The sequence below is a fragment of the Trachurus trachurus genome, assembly GCF_905171665.1.
Source record: "Trachurus trachurus genome assembly, chromosome: 4".
Taxonomy (NCBI): domain Eukaryota; kingdom Metazoa; phylum Chordata; class Actinopteri; order Carangiformes; family Carangidae; genus Trachurus; species Trachurus trachurus.
Window position 1 is genome coordinate 28,921,758 of NC_139898.1, and position 20,748 is coordinate 28,942,505.

General features: G+C 45.8%; 1 protein-coding gene across 1 annotated transcript in view; it reads left to right on the forward strand.

The window, feature by feature from the left end:
- Window positions 1–20,748, forward strand: part of gmds (GDP-mannose 4,6-dehydratase) — a 191,949-nt gene that overhangs the window by 72,984 nt on the left and 98,217 nt on the right. Inside the window, exon 7 of the mRNA XM_083970734.1 lies at window positions 9,054–9,181. Coding sequence (XP_083826860.1) covers window positions 9,054–9,181 — 128 coding nt within the window. The remainder of the gene's footprint in view (window positions 1–9,053; window positions 9,182–20,748) is intronic.

The following is a 20,748-nucleotide window of genomic DNA, read 5'->3' on the forward strand; positions in this document are numbered from 1 at the left end:
GGCCATGACATCACCACAACTGCCTCCCTCTTTCCCACACACACACACAGGAAAAGCTGTGATGTCATTCTCCCAGGGTGCCTCTGGATGTGTGTGTGTCTGTGTTTGAGAAACAAATAGATGTTTGCTTTTTTATGAGGAAACTTTTCCCCTTAAATAACAAGCCCGCTTTGACTCGCTTGCTCCCTTGCTTTCTCACTCATGGCGTCTGCTGCTGAAGTGACCGGCAGTGGAGCGGTGGTGACCAATCATCTCCGCGGGCGCAGCGTGGCGTGTTGATGGTGTGTCACATAGGACGGTCTGGTGGCAGCGGGGAATGGCTGGAGAGGGAATAGAGGAGCTTGAGCGTCAAGGCTCCGGCCCAGACTCACTGTCCCTCTGTGGGATCATTCAACAAGGAGCTCTGTCTCCTCCAGCGCCCTGGGGATGACTTCATCCCAGCAGGAATGCAGCTTCTGGTTTCTCTTACCGTTCTCGTAAACACCTGACCGGTTCGACCAATAAACAGCCCCTCTCTCCGATCCCCATTGTTCTGCAGCGAAGGGGGTCAGAATCGGACAGTTCGTTGGAGGAAAAATAACCCCGGTTGGAAATCCAGCGTGAAGCAAAAGCAAACAGAAGCTCTGCATCTGCCGGCTGGTTCACACCGCGGCTAGCTGCTTTCCGGTTAGCTTAGTCGTTAGCCATAACAAACAGCCCTCACACTGACTCCGAAGAGGGGGATTAGCGTTAGCAGGGGTGCTAAATAGACTCCATATTGCTGTGACACATGAGACAGTGCAGCGCTGCACAGTATTCTTGGCGGGAGAGAGAAAGAAAGAGAGAAAGAGAGAGCGATCAGCAGTGAAATCTGTGCAAATAACCGGCAAGACGGCGTGTTTATTTGGTCGTCAACGTTCAACAAACACACGGCACCTCGAAAGAAAAAATCTCATTTGGACAACAAAAGACGAAAACCCAGAGTTTAATTTATAAGTTATTAACAGTGTGTTGATCCAAGGCGAGGCGGTAGATCAGTGCCGTAATATGTTTTGTATGTGTGTATCCAGCGTTGCTACTATAACTGACCAGCTCCAGTTGTAGCCTAATCCCCCGGTTTATTTGGGGAAGTCCCATCCATCTCTCCACCCTGAGAGCTCTGTGGTTCACGCTTGGCAGTATAGAATAATATACTGTTATGTTAGGAGAGAAGACCAGTTAGCATTGGGGAAGTTAGAATAGCACTGCCAAAGTCAATGCTGCCCCGTAACACACACACACACACACACTAACACACATGCGGCCTCGGCTTCATCTTTCTGCTTTTGTTGAGGTTGGGCTCCAAAAGGTCAGATCACATGATAGATCTGTAAGAGGAGATGTTATCCATTTATTTGAGAGAGGTTCATTTCAAAGGGAAATCTTCAGATGGGAACGACTCGGTCTCAAGGGGTGAGGGGGGTTGGGGAAGGGGCGCAGATATCTTTTTTTTTTTTTTTTTTTTTTTTAATTTAGGCTACTTTTTATTAGTTTCTTTTAGTAATATACACATGTGCCAACTGGGCACAAAACATACAACATAACAAACATAACATGACAAGCAGAGATGGACAGAGTACTCAAAGTAAAAGTAGCTCAGTCGACATGTTACTCGAGTAAGAGTAAAGAAGTACTTCATTTTAAAGGTACTTAAGTATCCAAAAGTACATGCTTTTAAATTTACTTTAAAGGGATAGTTCACCCTAGAATGATATTTCGCTCATTATCTACTCACCCTCATGTTGACTAAGGGCTGGAAGAATTATCAGAGACCACCGTCCCTTCTCTGAGTTACAGGGGGTCTCGGCGTAGCAGTGCATTTCAATGCAACGGTTGCAAAGGGACACCAGAGCTCTTCGTAAAAAAAACACACACAAAAAAACATCCAAATACCTCCATGATGCTCGTATGTAATGTCCGTCTTGTGCTGAAGCCCCAAATTGCGTAATTGTCCCGAAAAAAAAATAATAAGTCTATATTTTAAGCTTGTTTGTAGCGGAAGCTTCTCGTCGTCTTCTTCTTCTCCTCTTCTCTGGTCCGTCCAAATATCGCGTGATTTGCGCCGGCGTCATTGCGGTTACTGCGAATCACGCGATATTTGGACGGACCAGAGAAGAGGAGAAGAAGAAGAAGACGAGAAGCTTCCGCTACAAACAAGCTTAAAATATAGACTTATTTAATTTTTTTCGGGACAATTAGCAATTTGGGGCTTCAGCACAAGACGGACATTACATACGAGCATCATGGAGGTATTTGGATGTTTTTTTGTGTGTGTTTTTTTTACGAAGAGCTCCGGTGTCCCTTTGCAACCGTTGCATTGAAATGCACTGCTACGCCGAGACCCCCTGTAACTCAGAGAAGGGACGGTGGTCTCTGATAATTCTTCCAGCCCTTAGTCAACATGAGGGTGAGTAGATAATGAGCGAAATATCATTCTAGGGTGAACTATCCCTTTAAGTAAAAGTAAGAGTAAATTTCTTATTTTTCACATCAATGAATTACTATAATTTTTTCTAAATGAATTTAAGGACCTTTTAACTCTTGTTTCTGAGAATTAACTCTTTGAAACCAGCTGCACTGATGTGCTGCTTTTAGGGGTCAGGGTTTCCTTCTTTGACAAACACAGCTTGTGTCCAATAGGATTTTAGAAAAAAAAAGAGCAGACCTGAAAGTAACGAGTACTTTTCAGCCTTCCTAGAAATTAACTTGAGTAAAAGTTGGATATGTACTTAAGTACAGTACTCAAGTAAATTTACTCCGTTACTGTCCACCACTGATGACAAGGGGAGGATTAGTTCATTAAGTGAAACAGTGAAGTCAAACATAAGCACATCATAGGCTACATAAAAAGGATGCTTCTTGAGACTATGCAACAAAACATTTCTTAATAAATGATTTGGCCTTATCTTTGTGATCTATATGAAATCAGGTCTTACAGTTGACACATAGCTGAGCGGGAGGCAGAATAGATATCTCATATGACAGAAATCTGCCTTTTTTTGTTTTCTGGTTCTCCCCCCCCCCCCTGCACCTTGTGTCTCGTGGCCGCAAAAGGTGCTTAACTCGGCCTCCGCCTCAGACGTGTTCACGTGACGCACCGTTCTTCTAACCTTCACTCATCCCCAATCTCCCGCCCCCTCACATCTCTTATTTGTTGTCCCGGATCGTCATGGTAACCAAGAATCCTGTTGACGGAGAGCTCTTCTTGAGTGGCGCTAATTGTTCCTCAAGTGGAGGGCACCTTTCCCCCCCCCGAGCCGTGCCCGAGCCCAGCAAGCGGAGAAGAAAACCCCCACAAAGGTGTCGCTCTGTGGTATTTTGGTTTAATCGAAGCGCGGGGATCCCGTCACGTCTTTTTGTTTTCGAGTACTGGAGCGAAACGCTTTGTGTGTGTGTGTGATTGGCTCTGGGGTTCTGCAGCGTGTGGAGGTGGTGCTGCTGTCAGCGTTCAAGTTCAAGAAAAACATGTATCACCTACTCCCCTCTGTCTGTCTCTCTCTGTCTTTCTCCACTCCCTCCCTTTTTCTTTCCCCACACCTTTTGCACACCCTGCACATGCCGCGTATCCATTTTGTTGCATCACACCCAATTTAAAAAACTCTTCTCTCAGTCTCGGTCTGTGCAAAAAAAAAAAAAAGAAGAAAAAAGAAAACCTTCAGCTCCAACATTCCCTCCTCGTATTCGCATTTCTTTCAGTCTTCTTGGTTCAGTCGGCCCACAGCGAGGACATGCAGCTGTCTGTCAGGTGTGAATGGATGCCGCGTTGGCGGAGCAGAGCGCGTGACCCATCTTGGATATAACGCAAATATTCTTCGCTCCTCGTCAAAGCTCAATCAGAATGTGAATTGTGCAATAACGGCGATGGCAGAAACACTGACAGGTCTTTGGCCTGGGTGGAATTTGGCCAACACCCCCCCCATCCCTCCCCCCGACTCGACCAGGGGAAGATTCCTCCTGCAAAAAAAATGTCCTCCTCTCTCGTTGCTCCTTGTAGGTCAGGTATTTTGTTCATAACTCAAGCTCAGATAAAAGAAAAAGAAGAAAAAAAACAGGGCATGAGATGAGAATGTTTTCCATTTTTTGATGTAAACACTGCCGCGCCGCCACCGCCGCCGTCTAAAAATCTAAATCCTTAAAACGTGTGGGAGTGCAGATGGAAATTAAGGGTTGCATTTTTTTTTTTTTTTTACTTCAAATCCGCCACAAAGCCTTTCACTCCTCAAGGCCATTGCTCAAAAGACAGAGTGGGATTATGGGATTTGCAGTTCTGGTAGGCTTCCAAAACAGGTGTGTAAACTCTTCGTCCAAGGTATAACCTGAGGGTTTCTATGACAACCCCGCCAGCCGTGGCAATCCAAATTATGTCTCGGCGATTTCTTTTTTTCTTCTTCTTTTAACCACCTTCAGAGCGTTGCCAGTCCAGACAGGCTCACAACAAACGTGACTCAACTGCCAGACATTTGGAAAATACTTGGAATGAATCTTTTTGTTGAGCTTTTTTTTTTAAAGAAGAATAAGCAATAACAGTCCTGTTTTGGGAATATGGTTCGTTAGTGACCGAGTCTTTCCACATTTTTTAAACATTTTTTTATTAAGTAAAGACAAAACTTAGTAACATCCCGGAAACCTCTGGACGCAGTGATGAAAAACACGCATCGGATGACGACACTTGGCTCAGGAAGGAAGTCGATGTTCAACTCTTTTTGTAAATGTAACATTAAAGACGGACTTGATAAATGTTCAACATGATTCAGGACTTTTTAACTCAGCTTTTTCAAGTTTTTTTTTTTTTTTTTTCTTTTCCAGAGCTAATGTGCCATTCAGCTGAGCCTTGACCACACAGTATGTCTTCAAAATAAATGTCACAGAAGAGTGATGCAAATAAATCACGCTGCGGTTGACTCTCAATCGGTTAAATGCCCATAAATGCGCTCACAGACGGTCATATAAATGAGCCTGAGTCAGACATCTTGAGGTCTGAGTGTGTCAGGGCTGGGCCGTCACACGGTTTGAAGACAGACTCCATAAGTCACCTTTCTTTAGCTGCGTGCTTCTATCAACAGAGCCTGTTCAGTAACCCGGGCCAGTCCGGCCAAAATCCCCTCAAAAGCCACAGTCCCCCCCTCCCCGACTCCCCCAGACCAGAGCCCCCAGCCGACAGCTCCTGTCCCCGTCCTGTCTGGGCCCACATGGCCTGGCTCTGGCTCTGGATGGATGGGAGGCATCTCTGCACATGTCTCCTCACCCCCTTCCTCCTCCTCCTCCTCCTCCTCCTTTTGCTCCCCGTAACTCCGGCCCAGCTGTGCCAACGAAGCCCGTGTGTGTGTTACGTCTTTCCTGCCTCTTCTCCGGCCAAATACTGGAAAAGGAATGATGGAAAAAAAAAGAAAGAAAAAGGGACGGTTAAGTGCGAATGAGAAAGAGAGAGAGAGAGAGAGAGAGAGAGAGAAAGAGAGTGAGTGTCAGTTTCTGGCACGGGTTTTGCTGCCTGCTCAGTTTTCACGGCCCATGGTTTTATTAGACTTTCCGCCGGGCTGCGGGCAAGGTTAAACGTCCACCGCTGGCCCGCTCGGGTTCGAAACCTCCTGTTAGCCCCCCTGGCTCCTCTCCTCCCTCCTCCCCCCAGCCTCCCTCCCTCCCTCCCTCCTCCTCCTGGTTGTCCTGCGGTGCCGCTGCCAGTAAAGGAAACACATTAACACCCGGGCCAGTAACAGTGTAGGCTTTGTCCACGGCCAGGCCGGGCCGGTCCATTAGGCCCACGCTCTGGTCCACACCGCACCAATTAGAGGAGGCAGGGAGCAGAGCCACTCCAAACAGAGGTGTGAGCTTTACAAGGAGACTACAGGTGTGCTCGGGGGGGAAATAATGGACTTTATTACTGATTTGGGGGGGCGCTGTATCCCTCTGCCACCTTTTTAAGAGCCAAGTCGACTCTGCAGAGTTTTGACAACCTGCGTTTAACCTGCAAACTTAGAGTTTCCCTTGGATGTTGGATCATATCACACCCCGGCCCGTCTAATTTACTGTAGTTACCAATCTGAGCTCTGGTTACAGCTCAGGCCTACTCCCCCTCACCTGGTCCTTATGCACCATATATGAACAAATGATCATCTATTGATTATTTTTCTGACCGATAATTAAATCTGAACATTAGATTAATAGTGTAGATTGTTCCTTTAAGTTTAAAGAGTGAGCCATTTGGCAGCAAAAGTACCTGACTCCGAGATATTTAATAAAAATTGATGTAAAACAGAAAATTAGAGGAGAAGGGAAAATGTTCAGTGCAAAATGTCACTTCCTTCATTTCAAAAAGACTAAACTAGGCAAAAAAAAATAATCTGTTACTTGTTTTAATGTTTGGAAAACAAAAATGAAGAAAGTACACTTCTTTACTTAATAAATGACACAAAATAATTAATAAAGTTGTTAGATGTAAGAATATAATTAAGATTTATTTCCTTGAGGTCAGCAATGTGCCCCCTCCTTTCTGTCTTTATTCAATAAAACAGTCATCAAGTGTTTTCCTAATAATTTACAGAACATTTACCTTTCAAAATAAAAGCAGCTGCCAACAGCCCATGTAGGTGGTATGTGCTAATTGCAGCGGCCTGGGTTTAAATCCAACTCATGGCCCTTTGCTCCATGTCACCCCCATGTCTCTCTCCCCTGATTTTCCATCTCTCACACTGTCCTATCATATTAAAAGCGTTAAAAGCCCAAAAATACAACTTTAAAAAATAAATAAAAGTGTTAAAATCCAGAAGTTTCTGGTCTCAAACTTCACTTTTCATCTTTTCAGTTCCCCACGACTCAATTCAAACTATAGAAACTCCATAGAGAGCTTCCCTCAGAGCTACATACAGAATACCTTACACAGCTGTTTCTGGATGAGTACCACTCCTCACGTCAACCTAAATGATCCTCATGTGTAAAATCGTTGGAATTCCCCTTTAAAATTATTTTCAATTACCTTTCTCTCCATTGATTAATTGCTTAATTGTCCCATCTCTATATGTAGCATGAGTGCGCTGGTGCGTCCATATGTGTGTGTGTGTGTGTGTGCAGCTGTGAGGTGTTGGTAAACCTGCGCGGAGATAAGAGCCCCGATGTGCACGAGAACAAAGCCGACAGTCATGGATGCATCAGTGGCAGATAAATAATTGCTGGTTAACATTTGACTACAGTTGAGGAGGAGCGGTGGTGCCTGTCAGAACAGATGACCTGCCAGGTTAGAGCGAGGGGCCCCCGGGGCCAGATGAGGCGATCATGCAAAGACAGGACAGGTCTGACTTCAGAGGGGGGTTTCCATCCACACTTTATCTCCGCTCTGTAGGCAGACGCTATTTCCTAATAAAACGTGTCAATAATTTTGATTTAAAGAGCTGAGAACAATGGACTCCGACTCCGAGGATTGAACTTTTTTTGTTTTGTTTTCAATCCACACAGAGGAAAAAAAGTCTGAAGGCTGCACAGAGCCTCATTTTTAAAGCTGCAGCAGCTCAACATGGCGACAAAAGCAGCGTTGACGCGAAGGGGGCTCCACGTGACCGACCGCTACCAAACACACACAACATGCTGTATTTTCTCAAATAAGCGTGTCTAACCTCCTCTGGTCTGTTTTCACTCAGCCGGCCCCGGCGCTGTCGCTTTTCTATGAAATAATTACTACAAATTTGGTGCGTTCGCATGATTGGGTTCATGGGATTTTCCTGTGTCTAAATGGAGGCTCTGGTCCATGTCAGGGCAACAGTGATACAGTGTCAAGACAGAACCGCGGTGGCTGGTATACGGTCCCCGGGATGGGCCGCAGCAGCAGCAGCAGCTAAAAGGCAACATTCATCTCAAGCATGATGAGTTTCAAAAGCAGCATGTAGGAGCTCTTAAGAGGTTCCTGAAGAGGTTCACGCAAGGTTGTGGGAGATTTATGCACAGTGGAGATGTTGTGTCAGCTAAAAATAGCAAAACTCTTTGATGCGAGCTTCAAGCTTTCCTTTGAAATTATATTTTTCACATATCCCCGCATATCTTGCCATTTGGCTTTTGAACACAAAGCCCTGCAGCCAGAGTAAAAAAAAAAAAAAACCCTCTCAAGCTCTAATGGGCTGTTTAAAAAAACCAAGATGGTGGCATTATTAGTCACGACACTCGAATATTTAGTGTTGATTTCCATCGGTATAATGCCGTGTTTGGGTTGGAGTGGTCGCCGCGGCATCTTTGCCACCGCTCGCTCTGCAGGAACGGAGAACACGACACCGGGCCTCAGCGCCAGCGCCAAAACACCCAGAGAGGAGAAGAGAGGAGAGGAGAGAGAAGAGAGAGAAAGACTCCTCCAACCAACCAACCAACCAACCAACCGACTGATGCTTAAGTGGCACAGAAACAGTCATTAGGAGCTCATTTGTTTCCCCCGCAGATAAAATCGCCATATGCGTCTCCTCAGGATGAAGAGCTGGCAGATGCACACGCCGCCGCCGCCGCCGCCGCTGCTGCTGCTGTCGGTGCGGTGATCCTGGACTGGACACCGCACCAGCACAGTCAGGGTGGTCCTGTTCGGTTGTCATTTTCGTGTGGAACTTCCCTGTTCCTTTTTTTTTTTTTTTTGGTGTTGACAGACTGATGCTCTGAGATTTGCGTTGGCGTCCGGCCCAGATTTGACACCGAAACATTGAATTAAAGGGGAAAATGAGAGAGAGGGAGAATCTAAAAGGATCCACAGGCTGTAATGTGAGGTGGAAAGGAATTGATTTTACTCAGGGTGGCTTTTTTTTTTTTTTTGCTTTGGCGAAAGAGGACTTGGAGCAGTGGTGGAGGTTTTGGAAGGCCGAGCATGTGTGTGTGTGTGATGGAGCAGTTTGGTAGAGATCTCTAAACTCCCCATTTTCAACAGAGAGGCCTCGATTTCACTTATCTCCTCCATGTTTCTCCGTGTTTCTGCGTTTGTGTGTTGGACCACAGCTGGAAAAACTTGTTGATAAACTCTTAATTGAATTCAGACGACGCCAACGAATCATTTTCTTCTTGTTTTTGTGTTTTAGGTTCGAACTTCGTGACGCGTAAGATCACCCGCTCCGTGGCAAAGATCCACCTGGGCCAACAGGAGATCTTCAGCCTGGGCAACCTGGACTCCAAGAGGGACTGGGGCCACGCCAGAGACTATGTGGAGGTAAAACACACACACACTGCAAACTACACACAAGAAACACTGAGAAACACACACTCATACACACAGTTCGTGCACCGCTTCAGAGTTGAACAGGGTTCAGATGTGCACATAGCATTAACGGCGTGTTTTCCCAGATCATTTGAGGCCGTAATATGCGATCTGCATGAAGCCTCCTATGATTCGCTGCCAAAAGAGAAACAGAGATAGAGAAGGAGAGCGGGGGGAGAGAGAGAGAGAGAAGGCCGCATGCTGTGAGGCCACAGACTGCACTCTGGTTTCCCATAACTCACCCATGTCCCAGATCCCTCCAGGCCCCCAGCGCCATTCCCTGAACGCCGAGCGAGCTCAAGAAGAAAGAAAGAAAGAGAGATATTAAAGGAACGCTGCGTTCTGGGGACGATGACAGAAATACGGTGTTTGTGTTAACGTAGCGGTGCCAGCAGCAAGCAGAGAGAGAGAGAGAGGGAGGGAGGGGGTGAGGAGATACCCCCCCCCCCCCAGGTCAATGGCGTATGTATGTGTGTGTGTGTTTAAGGAAACGCACATTCCTACCCGTGCGTCAAAGTGTGCGATAGGTTAAGGTTGGAACATGTGCGTCCGAGATGAAAGACTCGACGGGGTTGCCATGTCTGACGGCAGAACCCTCACAGCGGACGGTGTTGTTATTAGGAGGTGATGGTGGCGAGTCGAAGTCGAGGGGGTCGTGCTCTCTGAGACGGGAGAGTCGGGGTGAGGAGGTTACAGTCGGGGAAGCACCGTTTGATTTTGATTCCCGATCACAGTCGGTCGGGGGGTATGGGTGGGGCGCGGTGGCGTCAGCGGATCGTCATCTCTTACTTGGAATACGTTTGGAGGAAGGAGCTCAGCCTTTTAGTCAGAACAAGATAACAACGGACGCACAAACGCTCTTTGTTTCTGCAAAAGGATCCGATGTGTTTTTTTTTTTTTTTATTATTATCTCCCACACCCATGAAAACAAGATTCACATCTGACTAAATAAAACACAGAATCATCGTTGTGACGACAATTTAAAGTCGTGAAAGTCTGACTCAGTTTTTCTCAGGGCAGGTGTGACGCTGCTGCTGCTGCACTTTCTAATGAAGCAGTGAAAAAAAAAGGGGGCAGATTCCCATGTGAGTGTGTGTTTCAGCTGCTGTGTCTCTATTTCATGGACTCACAGTCAGAAGAAGATGAAGATGAGAAACTAAAGGGAACAGACAGAATTCCCTTTAGTTCCCTGTGCCAGCGTGATTCTCATCCTCGACAAAAATGCTGCTTGTTGGGCGGCATCCAGCAGGTTTCTTCATTTTCATCCTGCTATGTTCGTTCCGTCTCGCTGACCAGTTGTGTACTCGTGTGTATATGTGTGTGTATGTGTGTGTGTGTGTGTGTGTGTGTACTGGTCTGTCCTGGGCACCCGGGCTTTGAGACGCTCCAGGTTTCCTGTGGGAACCGCCGACATTCCAGTTCTGGTGAATCAGGCACCTCCTCGCTCATGCAGCGCGTCTCCAGTTTCTTTCGGAAAAGGCAGGCAGGCAGTGGATTTCGGGAAGCCAAACAGAAGCTGGAGGTGCTGAGGGGAACTGAGGTGGAGGATGAGGAAGGAGGAAGGAGGAGGAGGAGGAGGAGGAGGGAAACAGACGTGTGTTTGTGTTTGTACATTTTGCATAAATGAGCCATCTCCCCGCCCTGCACTGCAGACCATCAAACGCTGCCGGCCACTGTCACCACCACCACCCTCCTCCTCCCCCCTCCTCCCTCCTCCTCAGCTTCCCTCTGTCTCCCCCTTTGAAACATCCATCCATCCGTCCCGACAGCGTCAGCGTCAGCTCCTGCGTTGCCATGGCAAAGCCAAACAACCGGCCCAAAATGTGTAAACAGAACCATGTGTGTCTGCTTTTTAGGCTGACAACTGCTTCTCCTCCCCCTCTCCCCTCCTCCTCCTCCCCCTCCTCCTCCTCTCCCCCGCCTCACCCACCCCACCTATAGCAGGACAGGGAAATTGCTGGTAATTGGCTGTGGATGGATTGCGGGTGGCAGGAGCGGCGTGCTGTGTGTCTGCTCTAACGACGTCTGAAGGCGTGCGGCTGGCTGGCTGGCTGGCGGTGCTGGGCATCGTCTCGGCCCCCGGTATCGGGTATCGGGTGTCCGTCCCCACCCGCGGGCAGACAACAGGCCTGCCTTCCTCTCAATGGAGCCATTTATTATCATCATCATCATCATTATTATTGTTATTATTATGGCATTAAAGGAATACGAGCCAATTGCTTTGTGATAAAATATAGTAGATTTTAAATGATTTATTTAAACGCTTCTGATCTCATTTTCCTCCAAGTCCAAAGTCCAAAGTGGAGCTTGTTTGGACTTTTTGGTAGTTTTGTGACTTTCGCCGCTGTGATCTGATGACACAGAACACGTTTCTGGATCTGAGCTCGCCGAAGGAGAGAAGGGAACGGCTCCTGTCTGTACTGAGCAGATGAAGACGTACGAGTCGGCTATCTTCTCTCCTCCTCCTTCTTCCTCTCCTCTCTCCTCTCCTTTTCTCCTTTCCTTCTTCTTCCTCTCCTCTCCTCTCCTCTCCTCTCCTCTCCTCTCCTCTCCTCTCCTCCTCTCCACCTTCTTCCTCTCCTCTTCTCTCCTTTCTTCCTCTCCTCCCCTTCTTCCTCTCCTTTCCTCCTTCTTCTCCTCTCCTTTCGTCCTTCTTCCTCCCCTCTCCTCTCCTCCTCTCCTTTCCTCTTCTCCTCTCCTATCCCCCTTCTTCCTCTTTTCTCCTCTTTTCTCCTCTCGTCTCGTCTCCTCCTCTCGTCTCCTCTCGTCTCCCCCCCTCCTTCTTCCTCTCCTCTCCTCTTTTCTCCTCTCCTCTCTTCCTTCTTCCTCTCCTCTCCTCTCCTCTCCTCTCCTCTCCTCTCCTCTCCTCTCCTCTCCTCTCCTCTCCTCTCCTCTCCTCTCCTCTCCTCTCCTCTCCTCTCCTCTCCTCTCTCAGCCTGTGCCCCCACCCTGAGTTGGCCCAGGATGGGTACAGCTGTTTGGAGCTCCCCCTCCTCCCCCCTCCTCCTCCTCCTCTGGCTGCAGAGCGCCATTTCCTGTGTAGAGAAGACGAAGGCTGGCTGGGACGGAGCAGGAGCAGTCGGCCTCGTGGTTTTTGGCCTTTTCTCTCTCCCTCTCTCTCTCTCTCTCCCTCTCTCTCTCTGTTTCTCTCTCTCTTCCCTCGGGCTCCATCCTGCTTCACTTTCTCTCTGTCTTTTTTGTCGGTTTCCTCTCCCGCCTCGCCTCGTGCTCTTTATTCTTTCACATCCCTCTCCCTCCTCTTTAACCTTTTCTCTATTAAGCGACCTGCACCGCCCCGACGACGAGCCAGCTGCGTCACCACCATCAGCACAACTATCGCTTCCCTCTCGTCCGGCGTGCGTTCATCTGTCTGTCTGTCTGGCGAGCAGCAGTTACCACCCAGTTACCAGATATTTCCCTCTGACATCTAATAACCTGGCTTTTATTTTTCCCCTGGCGTTGCTGTTCCTGCAGCAGCAGCAGCAGCAGCCGAACGCCAAACTGTTGCCAGATGAGATGTGGCTGACCCGCTGACACGCAGCACCTCCTCCCTCCCCGCTCTTGTCTTGTCCGTCTATTTATTTTCAAAATATAATTACCTGTGAAATTCAGACCTGTGGAGGTGTCACCTCGCCACTTTCAGGTGTGTGTGTGTGTGTGTGTGTGTGTGTGTGTGTGTCTGTGTGTGTGTGGCTGCCCCTGTGTGTGGCGAAGGCTGTCTGATTCCTGGCATTGTGTGTGGAGGCAGCGAGGTGACAGGACAGCCCAGATGGTGTCATTTTTCACCTCCTTTATTTTTCTTATCCTTTTTTTTCTGTGTGTGTGTGTGTGTCGCAGCTGCCTCTCTGTGCAGTAATGGTTACAGATGAGGCTAATTAGCCAATCACAGCGCAGATCAGGGCCAATCACAGATGATTGATGAGAGCGGAGGGCCATTCATCACATGGTTTTGGCCTGGGAGGTGACAGCAGGGGCAGGCTCATGAACTTGGTACAGTACGTTACCACCACCACCACCACACTGCACAGACAGGAGTTTATTCAAGCGCAGCTCGCTACGTTCAAGGAGCTCATTATCTTTCAGGACGTCAGACTTGACGGACGCAGAGATCAGACACGAGACGTCTCAGTTTTGGGCACGTGTTGTGTTGAAGTCTGACTGCCTTGATGTTTTATGTAGAACAAGACGAGGTATTTCTACCAGATCATGCAGTTTAGATCCAGATTAGTTCAGTTTTCAGTTTGAACATGCAGATTTTTTATAGGGGGGAATATCGTTTCCCTCAGTTGGTTAATGATTAGGCCCAGAAAGTGTCAGGAAAAAAAACTATGTATAAAAAGTCTTTCCTTTAGTGATGACATTCACATAACTCCAAGAAATATTCACTTTATACCTCTGGAGGATTAAAAAGAGAGAGGAAATCAGATCCGTAGATCATTCATCATATTCATACTCAACTCAAACTTTATTTATAGAGCACTTTGAAAACAACTGAACTTGACCAAAGTGCTGTACAGATCAATAAAAACATTATTACAGTATAATACCATAAAATACATAGGCTAAGTAAAGTGCAATAGAAAACAAATGAGCTATAAATGAACAAAGTCAGTGTGTCACAAAGCAAGGAACTGAAAAGTTGTACAAGTATATCTCAGTTTAAGAAAATGTTTAAAAAAGAAAAAATATGCGCCTACAAAAAGAAGAAGGAGTAAGAGAAAAAGAAGGGCAAAAAAGAAAAGATAGATAGATAAGTAAGTTTTTCTTCATCCTGCTCCTTTTCATTTATGGTGATTACATCATGTAAATATGTGCAACCGTGTGAAGTATGTAAACCATGAATGGAATAAATCGAAATGAAAATGAAAAACTCTATATTCATAGAGCAGATATAATATATCAACCGTAAACAGCTGCAGAAGCTGATTTAAAGTGTTTTTCCTGATAAAATCCTCCTCCAGATCAGGATGTTGAGATATTTTCATTTCAGTATTTTGATCAGAGTGATTGATCTTTAGGGATTTGTCTGTTCACTGACATACTGACGGTGTAATTGCTGCATAAAGTGCTTTAAGTTGGTCAGAACTTTGTTATTATCAGTCCAGGACCAGCTGGACCGGTGTCACACCGTGCACTGAAACTGAAGCTCACTAGTTTAACTTTGTTGTGTCATGGAGGGCGCTGTCCCCCCACTACAGTCAGTGGGGGAGATAACTGTCTGTGTGTGTGTCTGTGTGAGTGTGTGTGTGGGAGTGTGTGTGTTGTGTGCGTGTCCAGGTCTTTACAGCAGTGATTCAGGGAGCTGATAAATACCTGAGCCTGCTCTGTAAGGTTTTAATAAACACAGCTGGAGTGGTAAAGAGCTAAAATGGGAACTAATAGGGCAGAGGAGAGGGAGCGTTAGGTTTCATCACCAGACTCTCCCGACTAGATCCAAACCCCCTGACCCCTCAACCCCCGACGGCCCAGCACACACACAGTCATAATGTCATCCTTTGAGAGTTGTATATGTGTGTGTGTTTGTGTGTGTGTGTGTGTGTGTGTGTTCACTCTGCAGGGGGTTAGGCCAAGTGTTGATCATTTAGTGAGAGGGACTGTGACAGAAGCTACTGTCATGTTGACCTGGCATCCCACACACGCTGGATGAGTAAACGACAACAGCTGTGCTCGTGCACCGATTTAAGTGTGTGTGGTTGTGTGTGTGTGTGTGTGTGTGTGTGTGCGTGCATGTTTCGAGCATTAATTGCAGGTGAAATACGACCCGTGGCCTTAACAGCAGCTCAATAAACTGGGGTTTGCCCCCTCCTGTGGCTCAGAGTAATAAAACCTCACTGAACCTCTACCAACCTTATACTACATGAACACACACACACTGGGCTCATTTCACCAACATGTACATTTATAGAGCATGATGACCGAACAAAACAAAAACATTTTCTGCCTTTTTAAGGTCTGATAAGGAAATCTGATCTCAGGTCTGAGCAGTTTAATTGGTTCGTAGGGCCTTTAAAATCTGTCGCCGGGAATCTGGCGAGCGCAGACTTTACTTACAGGTTCTCAAGGGTCAGTGTTTATATGTTGGGGACTCGTAATTAAAATGAATTACAGGCGTATAATGGATCCCAGTGATTATGCTTATCTGTGACTTTTTAGCATGTTCTGCTGAAGAACCTAAACAAGAAATACCTGGATTTTAACTGATCAGTTTGAACCAACTTCTGCACACACAGTAGCCTACTTCACCATGAGTCCAAAGGTTGATGTGTTAATTTCTTGTACAGGAAGTGAAGTGAAAGTGCAGAAAACACTTATGGTGATGAAACAAATCACAAAAAAGCTTATTTTGTTCTTCTTCCATATCTTTGATTTTTTTTAAGTAAGAGTCATAATATTAGCCTCGTAAACCAGCCTCTCGCGGAAATGCATTTCATTTCATTTCTGAGGAAGAGTCTGGCCTCATTCCCGCTGTAAGCGTTTGGCCTGAAACCCTCAGAAGGCCGAGCCAATCAGCGTCGCTGCTGTGATTGACACAGCACGTTGGCCAATCAGGGACCGACTGGTGCAAAGCCCCGTCACGACACCAACTTGCTGATTGGCTGAATGGGGTTGTCTGTCAACGCTACTACTCCCGCCCACCCCAAACGCTTACAGGGGGAATGAGGCCAGACCCTCCGTCGAAATGAAATGAAATGCATTTCCGCGAGAGGCTGGTTTACGAGGCTATCATAATGTGGGATATATTAGCAACTTCATCTCTCTCTTCCGTTGCTTATTCAGAGTATTTAAGGTCAAATTGAGGACTCTCAAGCATTTCGTTTAGTGCTTTTCTCACATGTTTGTGAAGCTGGATCGACTCACGGTGAAAACTCTGCCACGTTTGTGTTGAACTACTGTTTGTGGAGTTCACAGTTTTGTTAAGTGGATGATTCATTTGTGTATTTTTGGCTGGACTGCCACGGCAGAGCCAGACATATTAAAGTGAAAGTTTCTGACTGTCTCAGTGACTGACTGAGTGATCAAGTTACACCGATTGGTCGGCCGGGCCCAGCGCTGGAGTTTCCCCATTGGCTGTTGTTGCTCTCCCAAAAAGGTTCTTTCCTGAAGTGAGTAATGTAGCAACTTTTGGACAAACCTCAGCTGAGACAGACTCACATCCCTGCTCACTGGACGACAGCTAACTTCTTCTTTTGTCTCTAATGAACAAATAAGTCGTTTAAATGCAGCTGTCTGTAACTCAGGTGTTGTGATTCTGTCAGGTGACGTCATGATTATAAAATGCAGCAGCGCAACAAATGGGTTTGAACTTTTATGGGCCACACCTCAAACAAATTGTTATTATAATTATTTATTAGTATATTATTATTATTTATTGTGACTTCAGTTGCATTAAACCATCTGTAGTCATGGTTGATTTTCTCACCTGCTCTTAAATGCCACATGGCATCGTCTCCCTTTTTTCTGCAGAAACTCTGAATCTTCCTTTTGTGCTAACATGAACATAACACAGGAAGCAACAAAAGTTTACAAATCCTTAGTTTTAATCATTGAGAATATGATCAAAGACAAGTTTAAGGTTGTTAAACTTTCGTGTTTATACAAAGAAATACAATAGAAAATGGAAGGAATAAACCTCAAAAGTTATAGTATATTTGACCTTCTTCAACTTTTTAACAAGAAATCTAACTGAAAATATCTATTGATGTTATAAATGTACTATTTTAGCTCATTCTTATAGGAAATAATGAGCATTAGATCCTGTTTTTTTCAGCTTGTCTCTAAATGACCATATATATGAAATAATATCCATGTAAATAAAACATGTCCAGTGAATAGATGGACTCCAGAGGGGTTAAAATAAGTGAAGAGATGGACTGACACCAGCCTACGATCTGGTGTTGACCTCAAGGCCTCATTGTGTGTATTGAAAATTTTGAAAGCAACTGAAACACACACATCGGCTTTGTTGCGCAGCAGGTCCAGGTAGACAGAAGAGCTCTGCACTTGGATAAACACTTGTAGGAGGTGAGATGTGTTGATAAGAGTGTAATGAATTGGGTGAGAGACTTAAAAATAGATTTCCAGGGAGGCACTCTTGCCCCATCTTGCCCCCCATGCGTCCAAATCCTAAATCATCACAAAACATGGGGCGAGTGTTTACTGTGGCATCGTACCAGAGGGACAGAGGAGGATGAGGATGAAGAGGAGGCTCAGAGGGGGAGTCACAGAGCAGAGAAGCGCTGAATATTTTCTCAGTGAACATAAATTAGACCTGAAGGAAGATAAATAGAAGAAGATTGTGTAAAGCCAACTCCCTCTTGCTGCTCTAACAATGGAGGAACAGATAACAGGCACATCCATGATAGGAGAGACTCTGGGGCCACTACAGGGTTACACTGTGTGTGAGTGCGTGAGTGTGGGGTTGTATGTGTGTGTTTTTCAGCATGCATGTGTGTGTATGGGGCCGTGATGTTCCTGCAGTAAACCTCTGCAGCTCTGCAGATAGAAACCTGACCCAGGAGATGTCCTCATCTCTGGGGGTGAGATTCAGGGAACGTCTCATTTCTGTCTCACCCCTCTGTGTCTCTCTCTCTCTCTCTGCCGGTTTGTCTTTGGCAGCGCGACTCCATCTGATTGGCTGAAAAGAGCTGGATCAAAGCTGCAAAACTGGCTTGGAGCGCAGCTGGGAGAGTGGAGAGGCTGGAAGTCCCTCTGTGTTAAATGAGGAGGTTTCTACTACTAAAGTCAGAGCTGCAGCGTTCCTACTGGCACATCCAGCACAGTTGTAACTCCAGAACTGGCTTTGAACCCCGGCACCGCGCACACAGTCCATGATGCAGCTGCAGCTAAAACCTTTTATATAACGATCTCTTTCACTACTCCTTATTGTGCCGTCTTCTCTAATCGGCAAACAGCGTCGTGTGACTAGCTGTGGTTTGTGTGTCTGTGTGTTTTTGCTTCACGATCGCACTGATCGAATTTGAGAGTTCAGCATCTTTTAAGTCGTTTTTTAGCCAGAGAGATGAGAAATGACTGAAAAACAACTTTGACGTGGACGGACCTAACCCTCCTGTTGTACTTCTGGGTCAAAGTGACCCAATCTGTTCCCTTCCTCCATCCTTCCTTCCTTCCTTTCTCTCTTCCTTCTTTCCACAATCATTTTTCCCTTCCTTCCTTCCTTTCTTACTTTCTTCCTTCCCTTCGTCATTACTTCTTCTTCCTTCCTCTTTTGATCCAATTGACCCTCCATTTTTCTTCCTTCCCTTTTCCCTTCCTTATTTCCTCCCTTCTTCCTTTCTTCTTCCTTCCTTGAACAAATCTGTTCCCTCCCTCCATCTATCTTTTCTTCCTTTTTCCCTTCCTTATTTCCTTCCATCTTTCCCTTTGTCCTTCCTTCTTTCCCTTTGTTCTTCCTGCCTTCCTTCCTTCCCTTCCCTTCCCTCCTTCCTTTCTTCTTTCCTTCTTTCTTTTTGTCCTTCCTTCCTTCCTTCCTTCCTTCCTTCTTTCCCTTCGTCCTTCCTCCTTCCTTGACTCAGGTGGACAACAGGAGGGTTAAATCAGACACTCAGACAATTTTGTGACTTATTTATTCTATAATGAAAACTTTTCTCTTTGAACATTGGAAGAGGGATGTTTTTGCTATTTCCAACAACATAATGTCAAATCATGTTATCAATACTGTTCATATATGGCCATTATTCATTTTTAAATCATCTTCCAGCTTCATTATTAGCTTTAATATCATCTTTACTCCCCTTAAGGGTGGTTTTTGCTTTTCCTGCTTTGTTCTCGTTGCTTCTTTGTTGAGGGTTGATGATCTGTTTTGGCCCAGCTCTTACTTTATTTCATCCTCTCCTGACGCCTCCAACACCCCAACATGCACTTATTTTACCTGATCTCTGTGCACTGTTTTGCACTAACAGAATAGATTTAGTTCTTATTTCTTATACTTCAAGGTCTCAAACTGCAGTGAAGCTTGTAAGTCGCCTTGGACGAGCACGTCTTCCAGGGGAGTGAGTGGACTGTAATGTGTTATCCTCCGGTGCAGCGGTCGGCGTTGAGACTGATTCACTTTGACACGTTAACAACTTCTTTTTCTTGTTTCAAGGTTGTTTCATTCAATAAAACGCTGGAAGTCAAGAAACCCAGCAGAAACAAGTTGCACCAAAAACCACCTTCCTCCTCCAGGTTATAGAGACCGCGTTTTGGAAGTTGTAACGCGCTTTTACGTCAAATTTTATAGAGTTTTATTGCAGCATTGATCCCGAGTGCTAATTATTTCTAAATCATTGGAGCTAAAGATTAATAATAAATTTACAGTTGGCATGCCCGTGACTTTTACTGCCTGAAGGAGTCAAAAACGGTGGTGGTTGTCTTTGCCTTTGAGAGTAAATTAGAGCAGCGTGTCCAGCTGGACGCCTGTGACGGCTCTGGTATGAAGATTGTCTTTCTGGAGGTCTTTTTTTTTTTTAAAGGAGAGAAGAAAAGTTGAAAGACCTTCATTTTGGAAAAGTTTTTGGATGCATTACGTTAAAATCTTCACTTTGCTGTATGAGCATTTTCCAGTTATAGCTTAAATATTAAGAATATAACTTTATAATGGTGAGAATAAGAGAAATAATCCCACCAGTGAGCTTTAATGGTACTCTATTTTTCTCCAGTTTATATGAGTGTGTGTGTAGCACCACAGCAGCAGCAGCAGCAGCAGCAGCAGCAGCTGGCCGTCTCTCTCAGACTGACAGGCCTAAGCTCTCCCCTGCTGGGTTGAGGATGAAAGCAGATGCTCTCCTCCTTCTCCTCCCGCTCTGTTTTTCTCTCCTCTCCTCTCTCCTCGCCGCCTTGTGTAACCAGAGTCCTCAGCTTTCATATGGAGCCTGCAGGATAGTTTGCACCCTGGAGTCCTGCAGAAAGCAGAGAGTGACAGGCGTTTCCACAAACACCCGTTGCACAGATGCAGACCTATTTGGACGGAAGTTTTCTTTTTCTTTTTATTTCTTTTTGATCTATTATATTTTTTAATTTATATCACAAATCCATCCATAAAATAACATAGATGTCTCATGATTTGTGTGCCCTTACTTTGAAAATCAAGAAGAGCAGTAGAAGCCAATCACAGTCCATGGTTAAGTTAATCAAAAGTTCCTTAAATGAAAAAATATTTCTGCTTCATGCTGGAAAGTCAAGATTCAATTTGGCAATTTCTACCAAAAAAAAAAATCTTAACCGGTGTGTGGGTGGGGTGAAATCCCACACACACTCGCTCAGGGCAGCACAGAGTCAAACCTCCCACCTGGACAGAGCGAGCAGGGCAGGAGAGGGTGAAGGAGCAGAGGAAAATGGATGAGATGACGTCTCCAGAGGGGGGTGAGGGGTGGGAAGAAGTCTCTGTACCCTGTGGGGGGCGGAGGAGGGGTGAGACAGATGCACTTTTTTTCTAACAGCCTCAAAGTCTTTGTAAACCAATGAAAAGCAGCAGCAGAAAGTGTTTTTAGTTTTGGACCAGTTTGACTTTCAGTTCAGTT